The following is a 22,864-nucleotide window of genomic DNA, read 5'->3' on the forward strand; positions in this document are numbered from 1 at the left end:
AGTGTTCTGCTTTGTCTTTCTCCCCCCGTTTCTGACTTTCTGTGTGTCTTGCTCTTTCTCTTTCCCTGCAGGTCAGCCTGCCCTTCAACCCTCTTGTGTGCTTTTGGATCTGTTTATATTTGTGTCATTTTGTCCAATGGGTTTTCCTAGATGCCTCAGTCATTTTTCTCCTTATTTATTTACTTAGAGACGTATCTTTCAGTTGAATTAATAGACTTTTATTTTGTACCTCTGAGATGCAGGCAGCAGGGATCCTCAGTCTAGATGGAAGGTGAGGTTAGTTACATTGTACTACAATGGAAAGAATTCTGTAAGTCAAGGCCAGGCCATTTCCACCCTCTTTTGGTAAAAGTATTGAGTGGTTGGTTAAGTTTTGTATAATATAAAAAAATAAAAAGCACAAAAAAAGTAAAAAAAAGACTTTTAAAGAATTTTATATCACAGAAAAATTGAGCATTCCCATGTTACACCTTCCCCCAACACACAGTTTCTCCAATTATTGGATATTTTACATTAGTGTGATTAGTATGGTTGTTGCTGTTTAGTTGCTAAGTCATGTCCAACTCTTTCTGTGACCCCATGGAATGTAGCCTACCAGGCTCCTCTGTCAGTGGGATTTCCCAGGCCAGAGTACTGGAGTGGGTTGCCATTTCCTCCTCCAGGGGATCTTTCCAACCCAGGGATCTAACCCGCGTCTCCTGCATTGCAGGCAGATTCTTTACCACTGAGCCTGGAAAGTCTGGTTAGTGTGTTTCGTATTAGAAGTATAAACCAAGGCCGATACATTATTCTTGTTAAAGTCCATGCTTTACTCAGATTTCCTCCCCTTACCTAATGCCCCTTCTCTAGGATACCACATTACATTTGATGGTCACATCTCCTTCAGCTCTCTTTGGCTGTAAGACATTTCTCGTTTCTTTGTTTTTGATGCCCTTGGTAATTGAAATGAGGACTGGTCAGATATATTGTAGAATGTTCTATGAAGCTTTTCTGATGTCTCCTTATGTATACATCTGAATGTGTGTGTACTTCTGCGTGCATGCTTGGGGTATCTGTGCATGTATGTTTCAGCGTGTCCGGATTGATGTATGACTTTGTGCATCTTTGTGGAGCGTGTGTGTGTGCATGAGTGAGTATCCATGCGTGTTTATGTGTGTGAGTGCATAACGGGGTGTGCACGTGTCTGTTGCCAGTGTGGCTGAATGCATGCCGGTCTCTGCATCTGTCTGTGGGTAACGTGAGTGCCTGCTTTGGGATATGTCCGATAGGGGATATTAACATGTATGTCTCCGGGTCTGTGATGTGACTGTGTGTGCACATCTGTGCTTGTAGAACTCATGGCCGTGCCTGAGCGTATGGATTTGTGTGTGTGTGTTCTGGTGTATGTAAGCGTGCGAGCCACGCTGCAAACATGGGAACATCAGCTCTGCTTGTGCTTCTCTGTGTTTGGATTCCAAGAGCCCTGGCCCAGCTCCACTTCTCTTCTTAAAAAACAAACAGTTCCCTTATTTTTCAGGATATTACTTCCTTCAGTTTTTAAGGATCGTATTAGGTAGAAAAAGCCTCCGTAGGACAGGTGTGTGTCCTGAGATCATTTTGAGGTAGGTTACTCCCATTGGATCAGCTTCTCAGGAAATTCTCTTTCCCACGGTATTATCCCCAGGCTCCTAATTAAGCCTTTTAATAGAGGCATTTGACCAGTGTTCACAGAACCCACTGCTTCATGCCAGCCTATGCTGGGTGATACTCAGGGCACAGGGTGGCCAAGACAGCCCTGGGACCTGCCTTCATGGAGCTTTTTCTCCAGAGGGGGAGACAGATCAGTCGCCAGACAATGACAGCCCAGAATGGATAGTGCTGGGAGGAGGAGGAACGGCTAGAGGGCTCAAGGCCATGATAGTGGGACTCAGGCAGAGGGGTCAAGATCAGGATAGGGGGACATGGGCAGAGGGGTCAAGGTCAAGATGGAGACACAGGGAGAGGGGTCAGGGCTGGGATGAAGGAGGCAGAGGTGTCTGTCCGAGTCCAGAAATGGCACTTGATTCAACCTTGTAGGTTCTGGGTTAGCCACTAGAGGTCTCAGTAGGGACTCTTCAAAGGGAGGATAGGAAGAGTAGGGAGGGAGAGTTGCTGGCAGAGTCAGCTTGTATAAAGGCCCTGAGGCCTGCGGAGTATGGATGAGAGCTGTTAGGAGCACAGAGACCTGGGGCCGTGTTTACCGCTGAGTCTGGAGCCATGAGCAGGAGTTGGATCTAGGGATGGGGTGCGGGGGTGGGGAGTTTGGACTCTGTCCTGAAGCTGCAGGGGGTCACAGAAGGCTTTTAAGCAGAGGAACAAAATCGTCAGTTTTGTGTTTTAGAATGACTTTTTAAATTTTTGGAGGTGAGACTACAGGCCAAGAGATGAGAAAGTGACTCATACAGGCAACCAGGTGAGAGAGGACAGGACTATGAGGATGGAGAGAGAGGAATGGGATGGAGAAAGATACAGAAGGAAGAACTATTTCTTCCTTGATTCTGTGTTGGCTGTACTGGGGTGAGGCTGAGGGAAGAGTCTCGTGTTGGGGAGAGATAGTAGTGTTATTTATTGGTTTGGGGAGACAGGTCAAGAACAGGTCTGAGGCAAGAGCAAAACGAGCTTAATTTTGGAATGTTGAACCATGGCATAGTCCCTGCGCTTAGGGATTTCTTAGACTAGTGGGAGAGCAGACCTGGATAAATTAAAGGTCTCAATGATGCCATTAGGATTAGTTAGTAATTTTTAGTAATAAATTGCCACTTAGGGTTGAGGATAGGGAAGGCTTGGTAGAGGAGGTGTCATGTCATTTAAACTGGGTCTTGTGGGATGAGTTCATAATAAAGGAAGAGAGTGGGGTGGTCCAAGCGAGAGCGGGGTGGTCCAAGCTCGGTCTTGAACGTGTGAGACAGATGGAGCACAACAGATGTATTTCACAGCAACACTCCTCTTGCTCTTTCTCCCAACCGTATCCATCAACTTTCCATCCTCTTCCTGCTAGCCTGACCGAAAACTCTTAGGAAAAACCTGTCTCATGCCCGCAAGGAAGTCTTTTTTTCAAAGTTGAAGTAAAATGTGCAGAACTTAAAATGAACCCTTTAAAGCAAACAGTTCAGCGGCACTTGGGACAGTCACAGGATTGAGAAACCACCACTTCTAACAAGTTCCAAATGAGAATCTTTTGTTTTGTTTTTTCTCCTTTTTGGGGCCACTCCATGTGGCTTATGGGATTTTAGTTCCCTGACCAGGGATTGAACCTGCACCCTCAGCAGTGAAAGCACAGAATCCTAACTACTGCACCGCCAGGGAGTTCCTCCCAAAAGAAGCTTAAGTGAGCCTTCTTGTTTTAAATTTTAAATACTAGTACTGTGATAATGATATCATTCATTGAACTTATCACCTTAATGTATGAAATTTTTAATGAGTCTGATCTTATTACAGTTCTCATAGCAAGCCTATGGTGTTGGTTTTGTCATTCCCATTTTGCAAATGAGTTAAGTAAGACCCAAAGAGTTGGAAGTGAGTTGCTTTGGGTTTTATCGCCAATAAAGATAGAGTCTGGACATGGTCTTGTGTGATTCTAAATTCTGTACTTTTCACCACCACTCTAGACTGCCAAATCCTACCTTTTTTTCTTTATGAATGGTCAAAAAACTGCCCCTGATAGCCTGTCATTTTTAAAAAACTTCCCTTTAAAAAACTTTTGTTTGAAAAAAAAATCCAAAATGTTAAAATATATGTTTAAAAGGTATCTTAATAGGAAGGAGACTTAACATTCTATCAAGTTTGCATTCTTTGGAACATTAACCAAAGACTTGGTCAACCAGTGTTACCATTCCAGGTCATGGGCAGTGATATGGTAAGTGAGCCTAGAGAATAAGAGGCTTTGGTCAGGGAGTGAAATGTTTGTGTTTCAGATTTCAGCGATGACAGGAATTAGGGTGGGTTGAACAAGAGTGTTGGTTGGAATGCCGTGAAAGAGAAGGTCAAAGAAAGTCAAGGTTTTTTTTGTTTGTTTGGACAGCTCACACCTATGGCCACCGAAATGCCTCCTTCCCAGAAGAATGGCAAGTCTTAAGAGTAGAGAGAGGAGGAAAGTTTGCCAGATGACAACAGGGATGAAGGAGGCAGACTCGAAAAAAGAAACGAAAAAGAAAAACAAAATTTACAAGTGGGTTGAGTGGTCATATTTTGGAAGTGCTCTGAGGAGTTTCTGATTCTGGTAATGGTTGAATAGCTTCTATGGGGTCAAACAGGGCTTCCTAGGTGACCCGAGTGGTAAAGAACCTACCTGCCAATGCAGGAGACACAAGAGAGATAGGTTTAATTCCTGGGTTGGGAAGATCCTCTGGAGAAGGGAATGGCAAACCACTCTAGGATTCATGCCCGGAGAATTCCATGGACAGAGGAGCCCAGCGGGCTACAGCCATGGGGTCACAGAGAGTTGGACTTGACTGAGTGACTGAGCACCCACATAGGATCAAGCATCTTGAAAATAACAACTATAAATTCAGAATAAAACATTAAAAAACCCAATTCCCTGAAATTTCTGGATAGTGAATAAAGCAGGCAGATACTGAAGGGGGCTAGAGGAAGATAATTTCGTGTTTTGTGTGTAACACACACACACACACACACACACACACACACACACACACATATGGGCCTGAAAGCAGGCGCCCTGGAAGGTGCCATGGAGGCAGATAAAACCCAGAAAGAAAAATTGGAATTTTTCTGACTTGAAGGATCAAGGAACAGAGTTTAGGGTAATTATAACATCTGATGGTAGTGATGGCAAAATATCGAAAAAGGAGAGCAACAGAGAGGGGCAGCCCCCAAATTTTGTATAAACACTGTCCAAATTTCAGACTGCTTTTTGAACTATTTATGTGATGGAAAATTCCAAGTGGTGTCAGCTAAGACTAAAAGAACTGAAATAAGATTTCAGAGCTGAACATTTGAACTCAGCCAAGTTAACTGTTCCCTGAAAATGAAACAAATCAGTGTTCTTCAACAGAACATCACAGAACTCAGAGTCTCTACAATGTATCACTTGCAACATACAGGATAAAATCCAAAATTACTAGGTATATAAAGATACAGGAAAATATAACCATACTCAAGAAAAAAGACAATTGATGGAGAATAACCCTAGCATGACCCTAATTTTGGAGTTTAGCAGGCAAAACTTAAAAAAGCACCTGTTATGTCTAGGCTCAAGGATGTCAAAATGGTGTTGTGATACAAGAGGTATTGACTCTAATTCTGATCCTGAGACTCTTTGGAAGTGGTTGAATGAGTAACTTGCATTGGAGAGAGTCTTAAAAAAAAAGAGCTGTGCTCTTGAGGGACTATTTGGTGTAGGACTGGGAAATGGAGAGAAAATTTGGACAAGTGGTTCATTTATTAAGCAACTGTTCATAGAACACCTGCTGAAGTGGCCAGGATGGCAAAGCAGGAAGACCCTGAGCATACCTTCTTCTACAGACACACCAAAATTACAACTATTTACAGAGCAACAATTGATAAGAAAGGTTGAAGACTAGCAGAAAAGATCTTCAGCTACAAGTATAAAGAAGGAACCACATGAGGTGGGTAGCAGAGGCAGAAATGTAGTGTAGTCAAGACCTATACCCCCAGGTGGGCAACCCACAAACAGGAGGATAATTACAATTGTAGAGATGCTTGCCAAGGACCAAGAGGTTCCAAACCTCACTCCCCAACCAGGAAGTCCAGCAGCAGGAAGATGAGTCCCCAGAATGTTTGACTTTGAAGGCCAGTGAAGGTTACTTCAAGCCGTGAGCCATGGCCAAAGTTTCTGGGTTTCTTTTTTAAACCACCCAGTTTGTGATACTTGGACATGGTACCTAGGATGCTTTTCCGTCGGTTCCTTGGGCTTCCGTGGTGGCTCAGAAAGTAAAGAATCTGCCTGCAATGTAGGAGACCTGGGTTCGAGCCCTGAGTCGGGAAGATCCCCTGAAGAAGGAAATGGCCACCTGCTCTACTATTCTTTCCTGGAGAATTCCATGAACAGAGGAGCCAGGTGGGCTACAGTCCATGAGGTCACAAAGAGTTGGACACAGCTGAGTGACCAACTCTGTTTACACTAGGAAGCTACCAGGCTTAGCAAGTTAATACATCCATTAACAGAAAAATGGATAGGAAAAATATGGTGTATCTATACAATTGAATTTTATTCAGCCATGGAAAAGAATAAAGTACTATTCCATACTATCACTAGCAGGAAGCTTGAAAACCTTATGCTAGGCAAAAGAAGCCAGTCACACAAACAATCACATGATTGTATGATTCCATTTACATGAAAGTCAAGAATAGAGAACCTATAGAGATAGAAAGTAGATTAATTGTTGCATAGGATGGGGAGTGGGGTGACAGAGTAGGGGAGTGACATCTAGAAGGTATGAAGTTTATTATTATTTTGCCACATTGTGAGGCAGGCATGTGGGATCTTAGTTTCTGGACTAGGGATCGAACCTGTGCCCCTGTGCAGTGGAAGCACAGAGTATTAACCACTGGACCAGCAGGGAGTTCCTTATTTTTGAGGTGATGAAAATGTCCTCAAATCGACTGTGGTGATGATTGCATCTATCTATGAATGTATCAAAGAACATCTAATTGTACACTTTAAGTGGGTGGATTTTTATGACCCGTGAATATCTCAGTAAAACTTTTCAGGACTTCCCTGAAGGGAAGTGGTACAGTGGATAAGAATCTGCCTGCCAAAGCAGGGGATGAAGTTTCCATCCCTGGTCTGGAAAGATTTCACAGGCCACAGGGCAACTAAGCCCGTGAGCTACAACTCCTGGGCCCAAGCTCTAGCAACTTCAAGCTGCAGCTACTGAAGCCTGTGTGCCTAGAGTCTGTGCTCTGAAATGAAACAGGCCACTGCAGTGAGAAGCCCATGCACCTCAATGAAGAGTGGTTCCTGCTCACCGCAACTAGAGAAAGCCCCACAGAGCAGTGAAGACCCAGCACAACCAAAAATAAACTTTAAAAAAGAGAAGAAAAAAAAACCAAAAGACCGAAAAAAAAAAAAAAAAAAAGCAAAGAAAATGTTTGCTCTGACTCATATATCCTGATTGGTTCTTCCTACCAGTGACATATAAAGACAATTGATTCACCTAGTTTCTGAGACGAATTTGCTCCAAGGAAATAGAAAGATACATCAACTCTCCAAACTTTTTTAAAAACAAATTTTAGCCATACCACTTGGCCTTTTGATACTCTTCATGGGGTTCTCAAGCCAAGACAGGAATGCTCAAGTGGTTTGCCATTCGTGACTGAACTGAACTGATACCGTTTGGCATATGGGATCTTAGTTCCCTGACCAGGGATGGAACTCTCGCCCCCTGCATTGGAAGCGTGATCTAACTACTGGATTGCCAGGGACGTCCCCTCTCAAACCTTATTCATACTGCCTGGTGTCACCCCAAACCCTTGGGCTTCTCTTCTTACATCATAACCTTTGACACTATGCTGTCCTTTCATCAGACAGCATAGTAACATGCCACTGGCTGTTACTGTCCCGAAATAAGTCAGTATGTCTCACTGGACTGTGAGTCCCGTGTGGTCACTGAATGAATGTAACCTCGTCATCATTATGTAATCAGGTCCTTCTACAGGGCCCTATTTAGAATAAGAATGTGTGTTGAATGTTGAATGAATAGCCCTTGGAATTTCTGGGAAGTTTCTGATTTGACTCTCCTCATCAATAAATGAAGGCTCTCTTGAGGGTCTTGAGTTCTTCCTAGAGAAAGTCCAGCAATTCTCTGCCCTGTTTCATGTGTTAAAGTTGTACATAAGATAAGTTGAGCAAGATTTTTTCATAACTAAAAATGTTAGATGACCATTGGCCTGTACATGTATGAGGGTATTTGTAGCTCTAAAGTTCTATGTTCATCAAAGATGTACCAAAGCTTTAATGATGTGTGTTTGTATGTCTGTGTCTGTGGCGGCTATGGAGATGAGCCATTAAGATCTCCCTTCAAGAAAGAACTTGCCATTTAGCTGCAAGGAGTGCAGTGAGCTGACTGCCTCTAGCTGCAGTACCTTCAGGATCCACCTTGTCTCGGAGCAGTTTCCACACCCTTCCGGTAACTGGTGGTTCTAGTCTCTTATTGTCCGACTCTTTTTCCTCCCGGCTTTCCTTTCATGGATGTCAGATCTATACACTGGTCTGAAGACTCTTCCTGACCCATTCCACTTTCTTCCTCTTTTGTCTTTCACACACATTGCCCTCCAATAAAATGATGCACTCCCAGCTGTGTCTAAACCTCTGTTTTCCCAGAGGACTCAGCTTACCTATTGTCCATCATGGCATTTGTTCTCTACCGTGTGTATGCATGCATGCTAAGTCGCTTCAGTCATTTCTGACTCTTTGCAACCCCATGGACGGTAGCCCCCCAGGCTCCTCTGTCCATGGGATTTCCCAGGCAAGAATACTGGCGTGGGTTGCCGTGCCCTCCTCCAGGGGAGCTTCCCGGCCCCAGAATCGAACCCGTGTCTCATATGTCTCCTGCATTGGCAGACGGGTTCTTTACCACTAGTACCACCTGGGAAGCCCATACTCTCTTCCAGTTTTGAGAAAATCCCCTATTGTATGCCTCTTTATCAGAGGAAAGTCTTCGCCTCCAGCCACAGCAGCTGAATGGGTACCATGAATTCTTCCTCACCACATCTTGACTGTGGCTTGGCTAACTGGATCATCCTGCTGGGAACTTTGACTCTTGCTGGAGGAAGTGACACAAAAACACAGACAAATTAGGAAGTTGTCCACAGTGGTTTCAATGGGTCAAGAGTTCCAAGGCAGTCGTGTTCAGTGCCTGGGGGTTGGGTGGGTGGCAATGGCAGCAGCAGCCCCTCACCAGATGATTCTGGTCATTCCTTTGGGTAATGTTCTCCTGACCCAGCTGTTTTTTTGCTACTCATATTCTTAGCCTGGCTGTCCAGAATTCACATAGATTTTCTGAGCAAACCAATCATCTTCCAATAGCCAGCAGACTTTTCTACTTAAAATAGCCAATGACATTTGATATTAATTAAAAACAGGAACCTTGGCTGTTAGGGGACTTGGGAGTCTCTGGCGGGGGTTGTCATGGTGAGAAGGAAGCTGTAAAGGATGAGCTGTTATCCCTAGAGTGATACTCAAACCCCCTCTTTCTCTCATGCCCTACCTTCAATACAGTAGCAAATGCACTCTCATGTTTTTGTTTAGTCTGTCAGTCGTGTCTGACTGTTTGTGACCCCATGGACTGTAGCCCACCAGGCTCCTCTGTCCATGGGATTCTCCAGGCAGGAACACTGGAGTGGGTTGCCATTTCCTTCTCCAGGGGATCTTCCTGACGCAGGGATTGAATCTGTGTCTCTTGTGTCTCCTGTGTTGGTAGGCGGATTCTTTATCACTGAGCCACCTGGGAAGCCCCTGCAGTCTGGTGCATCGTAATAAATTACAAATCTGTCATCTTCTCTCCACCTCCACTGGTTCTACTGTGTCTGAGTCAACACTGCTGCTTGTCGTAGCTTCCTAGTTGGTCCTTGCTCTGGTCCTTACTCCCTCCCTCAGTTTATTCATTGACTAACGGCTGGCACAAGCCATTTAAAACATGTCAATACATGTCATCTTATGTTCTCCAACCTTCCCAAAGACCTCCATTGCACTCAAGTCCTCACGAAGGCCCCACATAATCTGGCCCTTTAACCCTTCGCCTTCATTTCATTCACTCCTATGCTCTCCCTTCCTCCTCTTCTCCAGCCATACCTGTCTGCTTGTGGGTTCATGAGCACACAGCCAGTCTTTTGCCTTACGGCCCTTCCCTTTTTAATTGTTCTGCCAGGAACATTCCCTTCCCAGATACCTGAACAGCTTCCTCCTTATAGCCTTATGAAACCACCCATGCCACCGACTTAAAATTCCAATTCTGGAATTCTTTTTTCTTTTCTCCCTTTTTTTGAGAAATTATTTATTTGGCTGCAGCAGGTCTTAGTTGCGGCCTGCAAGCTCTTAGTTGTAGCTTGGGGGACTTAGTTTCCTGATCAGCTCCCCTGCACTGGGAGCTCAGAGTCTTAGCCATTGGACTACCAGGGAAATCCCCTACTTTGCTTTTCTTTTTTTTTTTACGTTGCTTTTCTAATGCATCACACCATTTAAAAATTTTATTATGTTTATTCTTAATTATCTACCTTTGGTCATTACCGGGGAAAGGTCAACGGAACAGCATAACGACATGGAGGTCTACAATAAGAATTTGGTACAGATAGAAACCTAGGTGGAGGTGAACAAATGAACTTAAAATCTGCAAGCTTTTGCCAAAGTCTCGGCCAGGGCATTGCTTTTCTGCTGGATGTAGAAGATATACAGCTCCATATTTTGGGATGACCCCTGCTGACCAGTGTCCCGTGACAGTGTAATAGTGCCTTCTCTTAGGACCGTTGTGAGAATTGAAGGGCTATGAAGAGGTTGGGTGCGCCTGGACACTTGGGCAGAGCTCTGTTCTCCGACGGTTCCTCCCACGTTCAATAGGGGGCGCTCAGCGAACCATGAAGCAGAGCTCGTAGGTCGGAGGGATGTTGCCAAAGCCTGAGACCTTGGGCGTGATGTCGATGTCAGCAGGTGGTACCAGAGAGCGTAGGGAGAAGTTTTGAAGGATGGAGGTGAAGTAGAGAAAGAGTTCCATGCGGGCCATGGCCTCGCCCAGGCAGATGCGCTTTCCTGTGGGCACAGGGAGGGGAGAAAGGGGGCGGGGGGAATAGTGGGGAGAGGCAGACCCGGAATCATGGAGAGGGTTCCGGTCTGACCACCGCTCAGCCTCAGCTGCCTTCTCTGTATCTTTGGGGTCGTGATAATACCCACTTTTTAGGGTTATCATAAAGATGCAGTGGGTTTCTACAGTTAATGCTCCGCTAGGATCTTCCACGTATAGGGGGCTCAATACGTGGAAGCTACTTCACTGATGGCGCACATTCCAACAGATGGTAAGACAGAATGGTTGTAAAGGATCCATGCATTTAAAGTCTTTTCATTTCTGGTTCTTTTAAAGATTTAGGAAGTGCCTACAAGGTGCCAGACACTGGTGAGGAAAAACAAAAACTCACACTTAGATAGTGCTTGATCTACCAAAAAAAAAAAAAAAAAAAGAAGTGAATGTATATATATATGTGTAACTGATTCACTTTGCTGTACAGAAAATTCTATCACTACCTTGTAAATCAACTATACTCCAATAAAAATTCTAATAACAATAGTGCTCGCTGTTTGTCAATCACTCTTCCAGTGCTTTGGAGAGATTAGTCACCATTTTACAAGCAGGGAGCTGAAGTAACTCATTCATGGCCCCACTGATGGTGTTTGTAAGTGGTGGAGTGTGCTGCTCTGACACCAGGCTCAATATAGCTTACACTTAAAATGCGATTTTTCAAAGATATTGTATTATGAGTTACCAAGCTGCTGCTCATTGGGTATATCTTTCCTGCTGCCTGTTCTATACTGTCGGCAAAATAAGAATCTTTTAACATTTTTAAGTGGTTAAAAAATCAGGAGAAAAATAATATTTTGTGGCATGTGAAAATTAAAATTCAAGTGTAAATGTTCATAGTTTTTTTAATTTTGCATCCATCACAGACATGCTTTTTTCTTTTTATTGTTTTTTGGCCATGCCATGCGGCTTTCAGGATCTTATTTCCCCCACCAGGGATTGAACCTGGCCCCATGCTGTGGAAGCTTGGAGTCCTAACAACTGGATCACCAGAGAATTCCCCAGGATGGTTCAGCAGGTAAAGAACCTGCCTGCGACACAGGTGACATGGATTCAATCCCTGGGACGGAAAGATCCCCTGGAAGAGGAAATGGCAACCCACTCCAGTATTCTGGCCTGGAAAATTCCATAGACAGATGAGCCTGGTGGGCAACAGCTCATGGGGTTGCAAAGAGTCAGACACGACTCAGTATCAGCATCATTATTTATGAATGTCTATGGGTACTTTCACAGTACAATGGTGTAGACTGCATAGTTCAAAGACCAGCAAAACCTAAAATATTTTATATTTTGGCCCTTAGAAAAAATATACTGGCCTCTATTTAGTGCAGTTACTTTTCTAATTATCAGAGTCTGTGGTCCTGATATTCCATCATTCTGGAATTCTGGGATTCTAGTATTGTATGAGTCTATGAAATAGCACCCAGCTTCCCATTCAAACCTGAATGTCAAATACAGACTAATGATTGGGGGACATATCTAGCGTGTTTCTGCAGAGCTGTTGGGGGTGGGGGGACTCAGACCATAGACACCTACCAGAGGAAAAAGGCACAAAGGCTTCATTCTTCTTGAAGTGGCCCTGCTCGTCCAGGAAGTGTTGTGGATAGAAGGCATCTGGGTAGCGGAAGTATTTGGGGTCTTTGAGGACAGAGCCAAGAAGAGGAAAGACATCGGTACCCTGGAGTGAAGATGGGCTCAGTTAGGAGAAATCAGTGTTGGAGTATGGAGAATGGTGGGGAACCAGGAGGAGTGGGGGTACAGTGGGGGACAGGGGGAGGCCGGGATGACAGTGGAGGTGCAGCTCCACCTTGGGCAGAAGGTAGCCTCGGAAATGAGTGTCCCGGATGACATTATGGGGGACGCCCATGGGCACGATATCTGTAAGTCTCTGGATCTCATGGATCACGGCATCTGTGTAGGGCATCTTGGCCCGGTCATCGACACTTGGGATCCGGTGTGGTCCAATCACCTGGTCAATCTCTTCGTGGATCTTGGCTGGAAAAAACCAGAACACACAGCAGACAAAGATGCAGGAGGTGTTTCTGGAAACCAGGATTGGGTCATAGGTTTGTGTCTTCAGCTCTGTATGTATTTGGACTGTCTCTTTATTCTTAACTGCCGGCACATTGGTGGGGCTAATAAACACTCTTTCCAGTAGTCACATACAGATGTGAGAGTTGGACCATAAAGAAGGTTTAGTGCCAAGGAATCGATGCTTCTAAATTGTGGTGCTGAAGACTCTTGAGAGTCCCTTGGACAGCAAGAAGATCAAACCAGTCATTCCTAAAGGAGACCAACCCTGCATATTCACTGGAAGAACTGATGCTGAAGCTGGGGTTCTGATACTTTGGCCATCTGATGCAAAAAGCCAATTCATTGGAAAAGACTCTGATACTGGGAAAGATTGAAGGCAGGAGGAGAAGAGGGCAACAGAGGATGAGATGGTTGGATTGCACCACTGACTCAATGGTGAGTTTGAGCAAACTCTAGAAAGATGTATCTGGAGATACTGAAGCACAGAGAAACCTGGTGTGCTGCGGTCCATGGGGTCGCAAAGAGTCAGACACGACTTAGTGACTGAACAACAAAAGCAATGCATAAAGCCCGTGAAGTTGTAAATTGCACATGTAATCCAGTATGCAAGTGATTGAGGTATCCATTAGATATTAGATGATTTATATTAGCAAAAGACAACTCAGACAATGAAGAAGAAACTAGATGAGTCTGAATGGAAATGCTAGTCTCTCCCATTGTCTGTAACAAGAGAAATTTGTTAGTTTGTTTTGAATTACATTAGAAGGTATGCTCAGGTAATCAGTTGTGTCCAACTCTTTGTGACCCTATGGACTATATATAGTCTGCCAGGCTCCTCTGTCCATGGGATTCTCAAGGCATGAATACTAGGGTGGGTTGCCATTCCCTCCTCCAGGAGATCTTCCTGACTCAGGGATTGAACTCACATCTCCTGCATTGCAGGCAGATTCTTTACTGCTGATTCACTGGAGAAGCCACATTAGAAGGGAGAGGGGTCAAAACTGGGACTTTTCCTTTGGTGAGTAAATGAGTTTCTCATTACTGGAGTTACCCAACCAGACCAGATTACAGTTTACTGGCAATGGATTCCATTTGATTCTGCCACTATAGTTGGCCAAATAATGGCCATCAAGGATACTACCTTCTAATCCTTGGAACCTGGGGATGTTACCTTCCATGACCAAGGACAAATTGCAGATATAATTAACTTAAGGGTTTTGAGATGGGAAGATTATTCTGAATAATCCATATTGGCTCTAAAAGTAACCACAAGTGTTTGTATAAGAAGGAGGCAGAAAGGTCAGAGTCAGAGAAAGAGATGTGACAATGGCTACAAAGAGAGATTTGAAGATGCAATGCTGCTGGCTTTGGAAATGGAGCCCAGGAATGCAAGAAATACAGTTCCAGACGTTGGAAAAGGCAAGGAGTCAGATCAACCCTGGTTTGACCCAGTGAAAGCCTATTTGAACTCCTGAAGTCCAGAACTGTTAAGATAATAGATTATTGTGGCTTTAAGCTACTAAGTTGCTCATAACTCACCACATTAGAAACTATCTTCTTCTTTTAATTCAGTCACTAAGTCATGACTCTTTGTGACCTCATGGACTATAACACGCCAGGCTTCCCTGTCCTTCACCGTCTCCCAGAGTTTGCTCAGATTCGTGTCCATTGTGTCAGTGATGCTATCTATAACCATCTCATCCTCTGCCACCCCCTTCTCCTATTGCCTTCAATCTTTCCCAGCATCAGGGTCTTTGCATCAGGTGGCCAAAGTATTGGATAAGAAACCATGACAGGCACCAAGCAGAAGATGAAATTAAATGACTTTCCAAGTCAGAGATTCTGAGATTCCACATCCTGAGATTCTAAAGTGTGAAGAGTTGAAAGCTGTGTGATTGTAAAGTTTCAGGATGATGTCTTCTTTCCTGTGGGGAATGAGGTCTGCCAGGTAAGCAGCTCAGGTGGACACTCACCTTCCACCTCAGGATGCTTCATCATGAGCAGCAATCCATAGCGGAGTGTAGAGCTCACTGTCTCAGTGCCAGCGAAAAAGAGGTTGAGGGTGGTCAGGACCAAATTTTTGAGATTGAATTCTGTGTGGGGGTTGTTTTTATCCTGAAAATGAGAGAGATGATAAATAGACTCACCATCTTCTGCCTTCATCTTATTTTCTCCCTGTATAAGGTAGGGCTTTGTGGAAACACAACAGATGGGTGAACCAGGTGAGTATCTGGGAGAGGAAACAGTCAGAGCAAAGGTCCTGAGGCAGAGGTGTATCTGGTGAGGAACAACAAAGAGGGGGCCAGTGTAGCTGCCAGGATAGTTGGAGTGTAGTGAACAATGGGGAGAATGAGGGAGAGGGAAGTGGAGATTGCCTTGTCAGATTTGAAAGTTCTAAGACATTAGGGTACATGATTTCAAACTGCTGAAGGACTTCCCTGGTGGTCCAGTGCTGAAGAATCTGCCTTGCAATTCAGGGGCTGCAGGTTTGATCCCTGGTCGGGGAAGTAAGATCCCATGTGCTTTGGAAATACTGAGCTCTTGTGCACATGCTGCAACTAAGACCCAACGCAGCCAAACCAATAAATAAAAAATAAACAAAGGTCAAATTTCAATCAAATATCTGCTTGTCAAAAACAAAATAAAATAAAACACCTGCCGAGTACAGTGGTTCTACAGTAGAAAAATAGAAATTTCTAAATTTATAAACTCCTAAGAATCCATGATGCAGAGTTACTAAGCTTCTAAATTGCTCTATCTCTAAGACTAAACTTTTAAAAATTTTTGAAAAAAAAATTGATTTCTTAGCCACACCACGTGGCATATGGAATCGTAGTTCCCTAACCAGAGATAGAAGCCACATCCCCTGCATTGGAAGCTGGGAAGACATTAAACTTTTAATTTTAAAGTTTAAACTCCAAAGCTTAGACTTTAAATGTTTCAGCTTGGCAAATTCGAAGACTCTAAAAATGCATTCTACGTTTCTGTGTTTGCAAGTCTCTGGCGTATCAGATTAGAAAGGTGTACGATTTTAAGTGTCCATGTTCTTAGAAGTTTTAACTTCAAAGTTTAAGAGTGTAAGAGTTTATACCTTAACAATTTCTATATCTCATCTATAAATAAAAGTCAACCTGGTGAAACAATGCTTGGCGCTTGACATACTGTCATCAATATGTTTACAGATGAGTCTAAAGTTGTAGGCACTAGGGGTTGGGGAGATGAGAGGAAAGGACTGGGGGCAGAGGAAGAGGGACCTGGTGCATCTTGATGAGGAAGCAATCAATGAAGTCCCGAGGGTTCTGGGGGTCAAGCGAGGCTTCGTTGATCTTGACCCTGGAGGCAATGAAGTCCTTGAGCTCCTCTATCAAGTAGTAGATGCGATTGTGTCTTCCTGGCAAATATTGCATGATTCCAGAATACATGTCGTATAACTGTGGGGAATAAGCAAGGGATGTTTGTTAGCAATGGGTACTCAGCCAGCCTGGGCTGAGTCTGGAGTTCAATAGCTGGGCTTAGCATCCAGCACAGGATCTGAGAATTGCATGAGGCTGTTTGCTTCTTGGAGACCCAAGGCATCTTGATACTTGCCTCCCAAGATTGTGGGGAGGAGTTAGTGAGGAAGAGGCAGGGGCTTAGTTAACAGAAGTTGGGGGGTGGACAGAGAGATGGCTGATGGGCACCTGGGCCCAGGAGGTGCTCATTTCTATGAAACTCTGGTTGATCATTTGCAGCAACTTCAGGAACTGCTCGTCCTCATAGTCAAAGCGGCTTCCAAAGACGACGGAACTGATGACGTTGGAGACAGTGCGGCTCAGGAAGAAAGTAGGTTCGATGCGAGCCCCTGAATAATGGAAGTTAGAGGCCATGAGTAGGAACATGGAATGTGACATCATCCAGTTGCAGATATGTGTCCTGGCTCAACTGCTTAATAGCATTTGATAGTGATTTCATGTTTGTGTTTTGAGTCTAACTTTCCCAATGTGCAGGTTGGTTTAATAAGCACCTGAGGGACTTCCCTACTGGTCCAGTGGGTGAGACTCCATGCTCCCAGTGCAGGGGGCCTGAGTTCTATTCCTGGCTTGGGAACTGGATCCCACATGCTGCCACTAAAGATCCTGTGTGCCTCAGCTAAGATTCGGTGCAGCTAAATAAATAGATAAAAATATGCGAAGATTAAAAAAATAGCCACATCATTGGCTCATGAAAAGTCAATGTTAATTATCAATGTAAAATACTTAGCACAGTGCCTGACATGTAATAAACATGTGAGAGATGCTGGTGGAGCTGAATCCTTATTTTTTGTTATTAGAAGTTAATTATACTGGGACTTCCTTTGTGGTACAGTGGATAAAAATCTGCCTGCCAATGCAGGGGACACAGGTTCGATCCCCGGTCTGGGAAGATTCCATGTGCTGAGGAGCCGCTAAGCCAATGCCCCACAACTACTGAGCCTGAGTGCTCTAGAGCCTGAGAGCTACAACCACTGATCCTGTGCGCTGCAACTACTGAAGCCCTCTCGTCAAGAGCCTGTGCTCTGCAATGAGAAGCCCACACACCACAACAAAGAGTAACCCCTGCTCGCTGCAACTAGAGACAGCCTGCACAGAAATGAAGAACCAGTGCAGCCAAAAATATTAAAAAAGAAGAAAAAAAAAAGAAGTTAACTGTCCTGGAGAGTCACAGAGTTTTGGAAAGAAGTGGAGGTAAGGGATGCATTAAAAAATAGAAAAGAATGGCTAGATTTGGTCTATCTCTACCAATGATTCCAGCTGCACTATTTTTAAAAAAATTCTTCCCTTGACCTCAGCTGTACCATCTATAAAACAAGATGCTGGGCAGGCCAATGGGTATGGGGACAAGTTCCCTAAAGCAATGCATATAATCACAATTAGTTTTGCAAATAATTTCTAGGGGTACCTGAGTATACAGAGTCTTTATGCAGACCATTTGGCACCCATGGAGCCCAAGGGAGGAATCGAATATAGAGAAATTTGTCTCTATTTCTGTAACTAATCTATTCATCTCTGTATTTCTTGGCCACTGTATCTTTTTTCATTAGACCCCAGACATTCCAGATCTTATTTATGGGTGCATCATGGATCCCTTTAAAAATGTAATGAAATGGTATAATGTTTCAGATTCGCAAGTTGAAAAAGTTCTAAAAATCTTTCACAACGATGTAAATATATGTAACACAACTGAACTGTACACTTAGAACAGTTTGTTGTTGTTGAGTTGCCAGTAAATGTCCGACTTTTGGGGACCCCATGGACTGCAGCACACCAGGCCTTCCTGTCCCTCATCATCTCCTGGAGTTGGCTCATATTCATATCCATTGATTCAGTGATGCCATGCAACCATTTCATCCTCTCATGCCCTCAGAAATAGTTAGAGGGGCAAATTTTTACATTATATTGTTTTTACCCAGATTTCGTGTTTTTGTATGTGTATGTGTGAATGTATACCTAGTTAGATATATAAATTTAATCCTATCACCACAAAAAGGCATAAACTCACATATTGCCAAAATCCATACTTGATATGAAGAGCTCAAAAACTCCTTAAAATCCACTGACTCAAGTCCCTGGACAAGGGATCTCTAAGGGTCTTTAAGTGTTAACTTTTAACATGGAATCTGGCTAGAAATCTCAGTAAATCCTTCATCTTCTTCATCCTTTCCCACTCCCAAACTTTCTCTCACTAAAGCCTATCTTCTCATGACTGAGCTCTCTACACCCCCGCCCCCCAAGTCCCCTTGTAGCCCTCCTGGCTGGTGTCCCACATACCCTTGGTCTTGCGTAATTCCACTAGTAGGAAGCCGGCCTCCTCCTGGATCCGCTCCTCAATGCTCCTCTTTCCCATCCCGAAGTCCCGAAGAATGGTCAGGGAGAAGCGTCGGAGAATCCGCCATCGTTCTCCATTAGCCAGAGCCACACCTGCCAGGATTTCAGGGTCAGGCTCCCGTCTCCCCTCTTTGTTTGTGCCCAGCTCTGTGCTGGACTGGGAGGGTGCTAGGATATGACAGCTGTAAACTTTCCCCTCGGGGATGCCTCTTTCAACCTTCCAGGTTTAATGGGGAAACTAAAGTTCCCTCCCCGTTGGGCCCCCCAAAACAGCCCAGGACTGAGACGAAGGAAAAGGAATCAGGCTGGTAATGACTGTGGGAGATTAACGAGAGTTTCTTACAGGCTAGAGACCTGGAACTGGATAACTGCATATAATGGATGGATGCCTAGGAATATGGGGGGAGATATAGATAGAATGGGCTTCCCTGGTGGCTCAGTGGTAAAGAATCTGCCTGCAATGCAGAAGCCACAGAAGATGCGAGTTCCGTCCCTGGGTCAGAAAGATCCCCTAGAGGAGGGCATGGCAACACAGTCCAGTATTCTTGCCTGGAGAATCCCATGGACAGAGAAGCCTGGTGGGCTAGGGTCCATAGGGTCACAAAGAGTTGGACATGACTGAAGCAATTTAGTATACAAGCATAGATAGAATGTCACATAGAGTACATTGGAATGGGGAGACTTTATATATTCTATGTTCTACTTGGATTCTCTAGACATATGTTTAAGTGTTCACAGAAGATCATACCTGTACACTAATACACCCACACAAAAGGAGTTACCATGTAGTAAATGGTATTTAGAAGTTTCCGGATGTGCATGCATCAGTGAATTAATGTTTGGAAATTTGATGAAATGATTTTGATAGATTAATGAATGGAAGAAAATGTTTGTGACTGGAATGACTGATGAATGGATGGATGAAAGACTCCTGGATGGGTAAAGGCTAATGTATGGTTGGCTGGAGATGTATGGGTAAATGGTTGGAAAGATGTATGGATGACTGAATGATTAATAGGTGGATGAACGATGGAAGGAAAAATGAATGGATGGATGAAATGACGACTAGATGGGTAAATGAGAAGATGATGTACAGATCAATTTATTGGAAAGATACTGATATTTGTATAGAAAGTCTAATGAATGAATGAATTTTTTGGTGGCTGTATGGATCAATGGAAAAATGGATGGATGGAAGGAAAGGTATAGGGATAAATAGGTGAATGAAAGTACCAAAAAATGGTGTGAGGCTGCTTGGAATTGAATGATGTGGGCAGTTAGAGATGTGCGTGCGTGCTAAGTTGCTTCAGTCGTGTCTGACTCTTTGTAATCCTATGGACTGTAGCCCTCCAGACTCCTCTGTCCATGGGATTCTCCAGGCAAGAATTCTGGAATTCTGCCTCTGGAGCCATTAGAGTTTGATGTGTAGGGAACATTAGAAAGGTATCTGTGGAGGATGCAGAGACCTACGGGTTGGGTCTGTGTGTATATATAGGAAGATAAAAAGTAAGCTTGGGTATGAGAGCTTGGTGAATTACAAGAGTGCCATTTGTCGATCAAAAATAAGTAACACAGACGATCCTCTAGAGTCAGACGGTTTGGGTTCAAAGTAAAATGATTCTACCACTTACTGTTACTACTACTGTTTCTTATTCTCAAATTCCTCATTTGCAAAATTAGGAAGACATTAATAGCTATCAGAGAAGTCACAGCAGTAATTCATTTAGAGTACTTATCAAAGAAGCGGGGACATAGAAGTACATTACACTTTGTGATTACATTTTGTTTTTATTTTTGTTGTTGTTACCTACCATGACCTTGGAAGTTTCGCTCTATTGAAGCCAGTTCTCCACGGCCACTGAACTCATCTGCTCGGTCAACCAGGGCCTCCTTCACTGCTTCATGTCCACATAAAACAACCACTGGCCGGGGACCCATGTACACGGTGAAGACTGGACCGTATTTCTCCTTGAGCTGAGTGAAGGAAGACATAAGAGGAGGTGGCTGATTGCAGTACTAACTGACAACCAGTTAAGGATTTTAGGAGATGGCGATTTCAAGGAACATGGGAATAACAAATAAAATTGAGTCCTGGGCATGGAAAGGCTGATGATAAAGAGACACAGAAGTCTTGGCTTCTGTGATCCTGGGCAAGATCCCCCAATGCTGCTACAAGTCTTGGTTTCCGCATCCGTAAAACGGTGGACCTAGATGAGATGGAATTCCAAGATCCGTGTGACTCGTCCTGAAGTGCTACCTTTTCTAGAATAATCCTAAGATTTCATGATACTGAGTCAAAGTCTGAAGACCAACAGAGTGCAAGAGTTCTTGTGTCTAATGATAGAAGGTACTATTTATTCCAGGGACTTGCCTGGAGGCCATGTGGTTAAGACTTCATGCAAAGGGTGCGGGTTTGATCTCTGTTCAGGGAACTAGGATCCCACATGCCTTGTGGCCAGAAAACCAAAACAGAAAAACAGAATCAATATTATAATAAATTCAACAATGACTTTAAAAATTGTCCACATTAAAAAAACTCTTTAACAAGTAGTGCAATGCAACATATTTTTCTTTTTAAAGAAGAAGTTACTGTTATTCCAAAGTCCTGAAGGTCTTAAGTTTCAATGTGCTAGGAGTTTGTGTTTCCAAGAGTTTAAGATTCTGGAATTCCAGAAATCTAAGGTTATGTTTCCAAGAGCCTTTGTTATAGAATTCAGAAATTTCTACACCATCTATCTATAGAATGAGTTGCTTCCAGCTGTGTGAAAGTAGACAGACTCACCTTCATGAAAGACTGAAAAGTGGCATCAGTACGAACTTGCAACACGTTCCCCAGGAAAGGGATCGGTGTGGGACCAGGCGGCAGCTTTCCCCCTTTGCTCATCCGTTTCCAGGCGATGAGGATGAGAAGATAAGACAGACAGAGTGCTAGAAAGATGGTGAAGGCCCCTCCCAGCTCCATGGTGCCAGGTCCAGGGACTGTGCCCAGGGCACCAGATCCTACCTAAATACATTCTGGGAAATCAACTCTGCAGAAATCTGAACGCCTTGGGATTCAAGTTTTCCGGGTATGGTTGTCATGAGGGAAGAGATTGCTTTATCTGGGGGGTAGTTATATAATCTATAATCTCCCACCTGTAAAAAGGTGGATTGAATTCACCCAGGGAAATCTACTGGGGACATGCCCCTTTCTTCGTATTTCCCGTCTCTCAGTTCTCCCTCAGCTCAGATTCCAGTTAAGCTTGTCTTGGTAGGACGTGAGAAGCAGTTGAATGTCTTTCTTAAGGCTATTTCATTTAGGGATCATGCAATTTGAGTTCCATCTTTTCTTCATCAGGTGAGTCACATAACTCTCTTGGACTCAGTTTCCCTGTCTGTTGAACAGGGTAAGCATACGATTTTAGGAAGCCTTGATAGAAAACAGAGATGGCTCCTCTCTCTTTGTGCTTAGTCACTCAGTCATGTCCGACTCTTTGCCACCCCATGGACTGTAGCCCGCCAGGCTCCTCTGTCCATGGGGATTCTCCAGGCAAAAATATTGGAGTGGGTTGCCATTGCCTCCTCCAGGGGATCTTCCCAACCCAAGGATCGAACCCAGGTCTTCCACATTGCAGGCAGATTCTTTACCATCTGAGCCGCCAGGGAAGCCCCCTCTCTCTTTGCCAGATCCTAATTAATTAGTTCTTTTTTAAAAAAAGAGAAAAATGAAAATTTAGAACAGTAAAAGAAACAACTCAATTGAAAGGGTTTAATTCAACAAGTTCTACTGTTTTTACTCAAGATAATATTAAATAATAATAATCAAAGTTTACCTGTACTACTTTATCAGAACTTTATTGGTGGGTGTGTGCCTGTGTGTATTTTCATTTTCCAAGTTTGAGATGTAGGAACCACCTCTGAGACCCAGTCTCATCATCTCTAGAGACATGACCGAGTGATTGCTCTCTGTAATACTCTACATAATGATTTTCCATCCTTTTGCACCAAATATTTATAAAGTTTCTTTGCTGACCTGAAACAGAATTCCTGGGAATTATATTCCACCTACACATGTTATTGAACACAACTCAAAACCCTTATCCTGTATGTTGATTCTCAGGCTTGGGAATTGAATCTCCTAGGAAGCTTGTAGATTTGGGTTAAGACTTGGCTGTCTAGGCTGAGGGGTTCTGTGATCACAATGGTAGGAACTCTGGAAAA

The 22,864-nt window shown here is 43.8% G+C and overlaps 1 protein-coding gene across 1 annotated transcript; it reads right to left on the reverse strand.

Annotated features, from left to right (window-relative positions):
• Positions 1-10,562: 10,562 nt before the first annotated feature.
• On the reverse strand, positions 10,563-21,626 carry LOC136158785 (cytochrome P450 2G1). Its single transcript, XM_065920599.1, has 9 exons — positions 21,447-21,626; positions 20,476-20,638; positions 18,608-18,757; positions 16,502-16,662; positions 16,076-16,252; positions 14,795-14,936; positions 12,595-12,782; positions 12,324-12,465; positions 10,563-10,744 (listed from the first exon to the last, which is right to left on the reverse strand). The coding sequence occupies exons 1-9, from the start codon at positions 21,624-21,626 to the stop codon at positions 10,563-10,565; spliced, it is 1,485 nt and encodes a 494-aa protein (XP_065776671.1).
• Positions 21,627-22,864: the final 1,238 nt, after the last annotated feature.

Source organism: Muntiacus reevesi, chromosome 2, assembly GCF_963930625.1.
Source record: "Muntiacus reevesi chromosome 2, mMunRee1.1, whole genome shotgun sequence".
Classification (NCBI taxonomy): domain Eukaryota; kingdom Metazoa; phylum Chordata; class Mammalia; order Artiodactyla; family Cervidae; genus Muntiacus; species Muntiacus reevesi.

What these genes read in the sequence shown, in the direction of transcription:
- LOC136158785 (XM_065920599.1), bottom strand. Translation starts at nt 21,626, where the DNA reads ATGGAGCTGGGAGGGGCCTTCACCATCTTTCTAGCACTCTGTCTGTCT. An exon ending in GCGAAACTTCCAAGGTCATG is followed by an intron (nt 18,758 to 20,475) that starts GTAGGTAACAAC and finishes AAATCCTGGCAG; the next exon opens with GTGTGGCTCTGGCTAATGGA. An exon ending in TGAGCACCTCCTGGGCCCAG is followed by an intron (nt 16,253 to 16,501) that starts GTGCCCATCAGC and finishes TATTCCCCACAG; the next exon opens with TTATACGACATGTATTCTGG.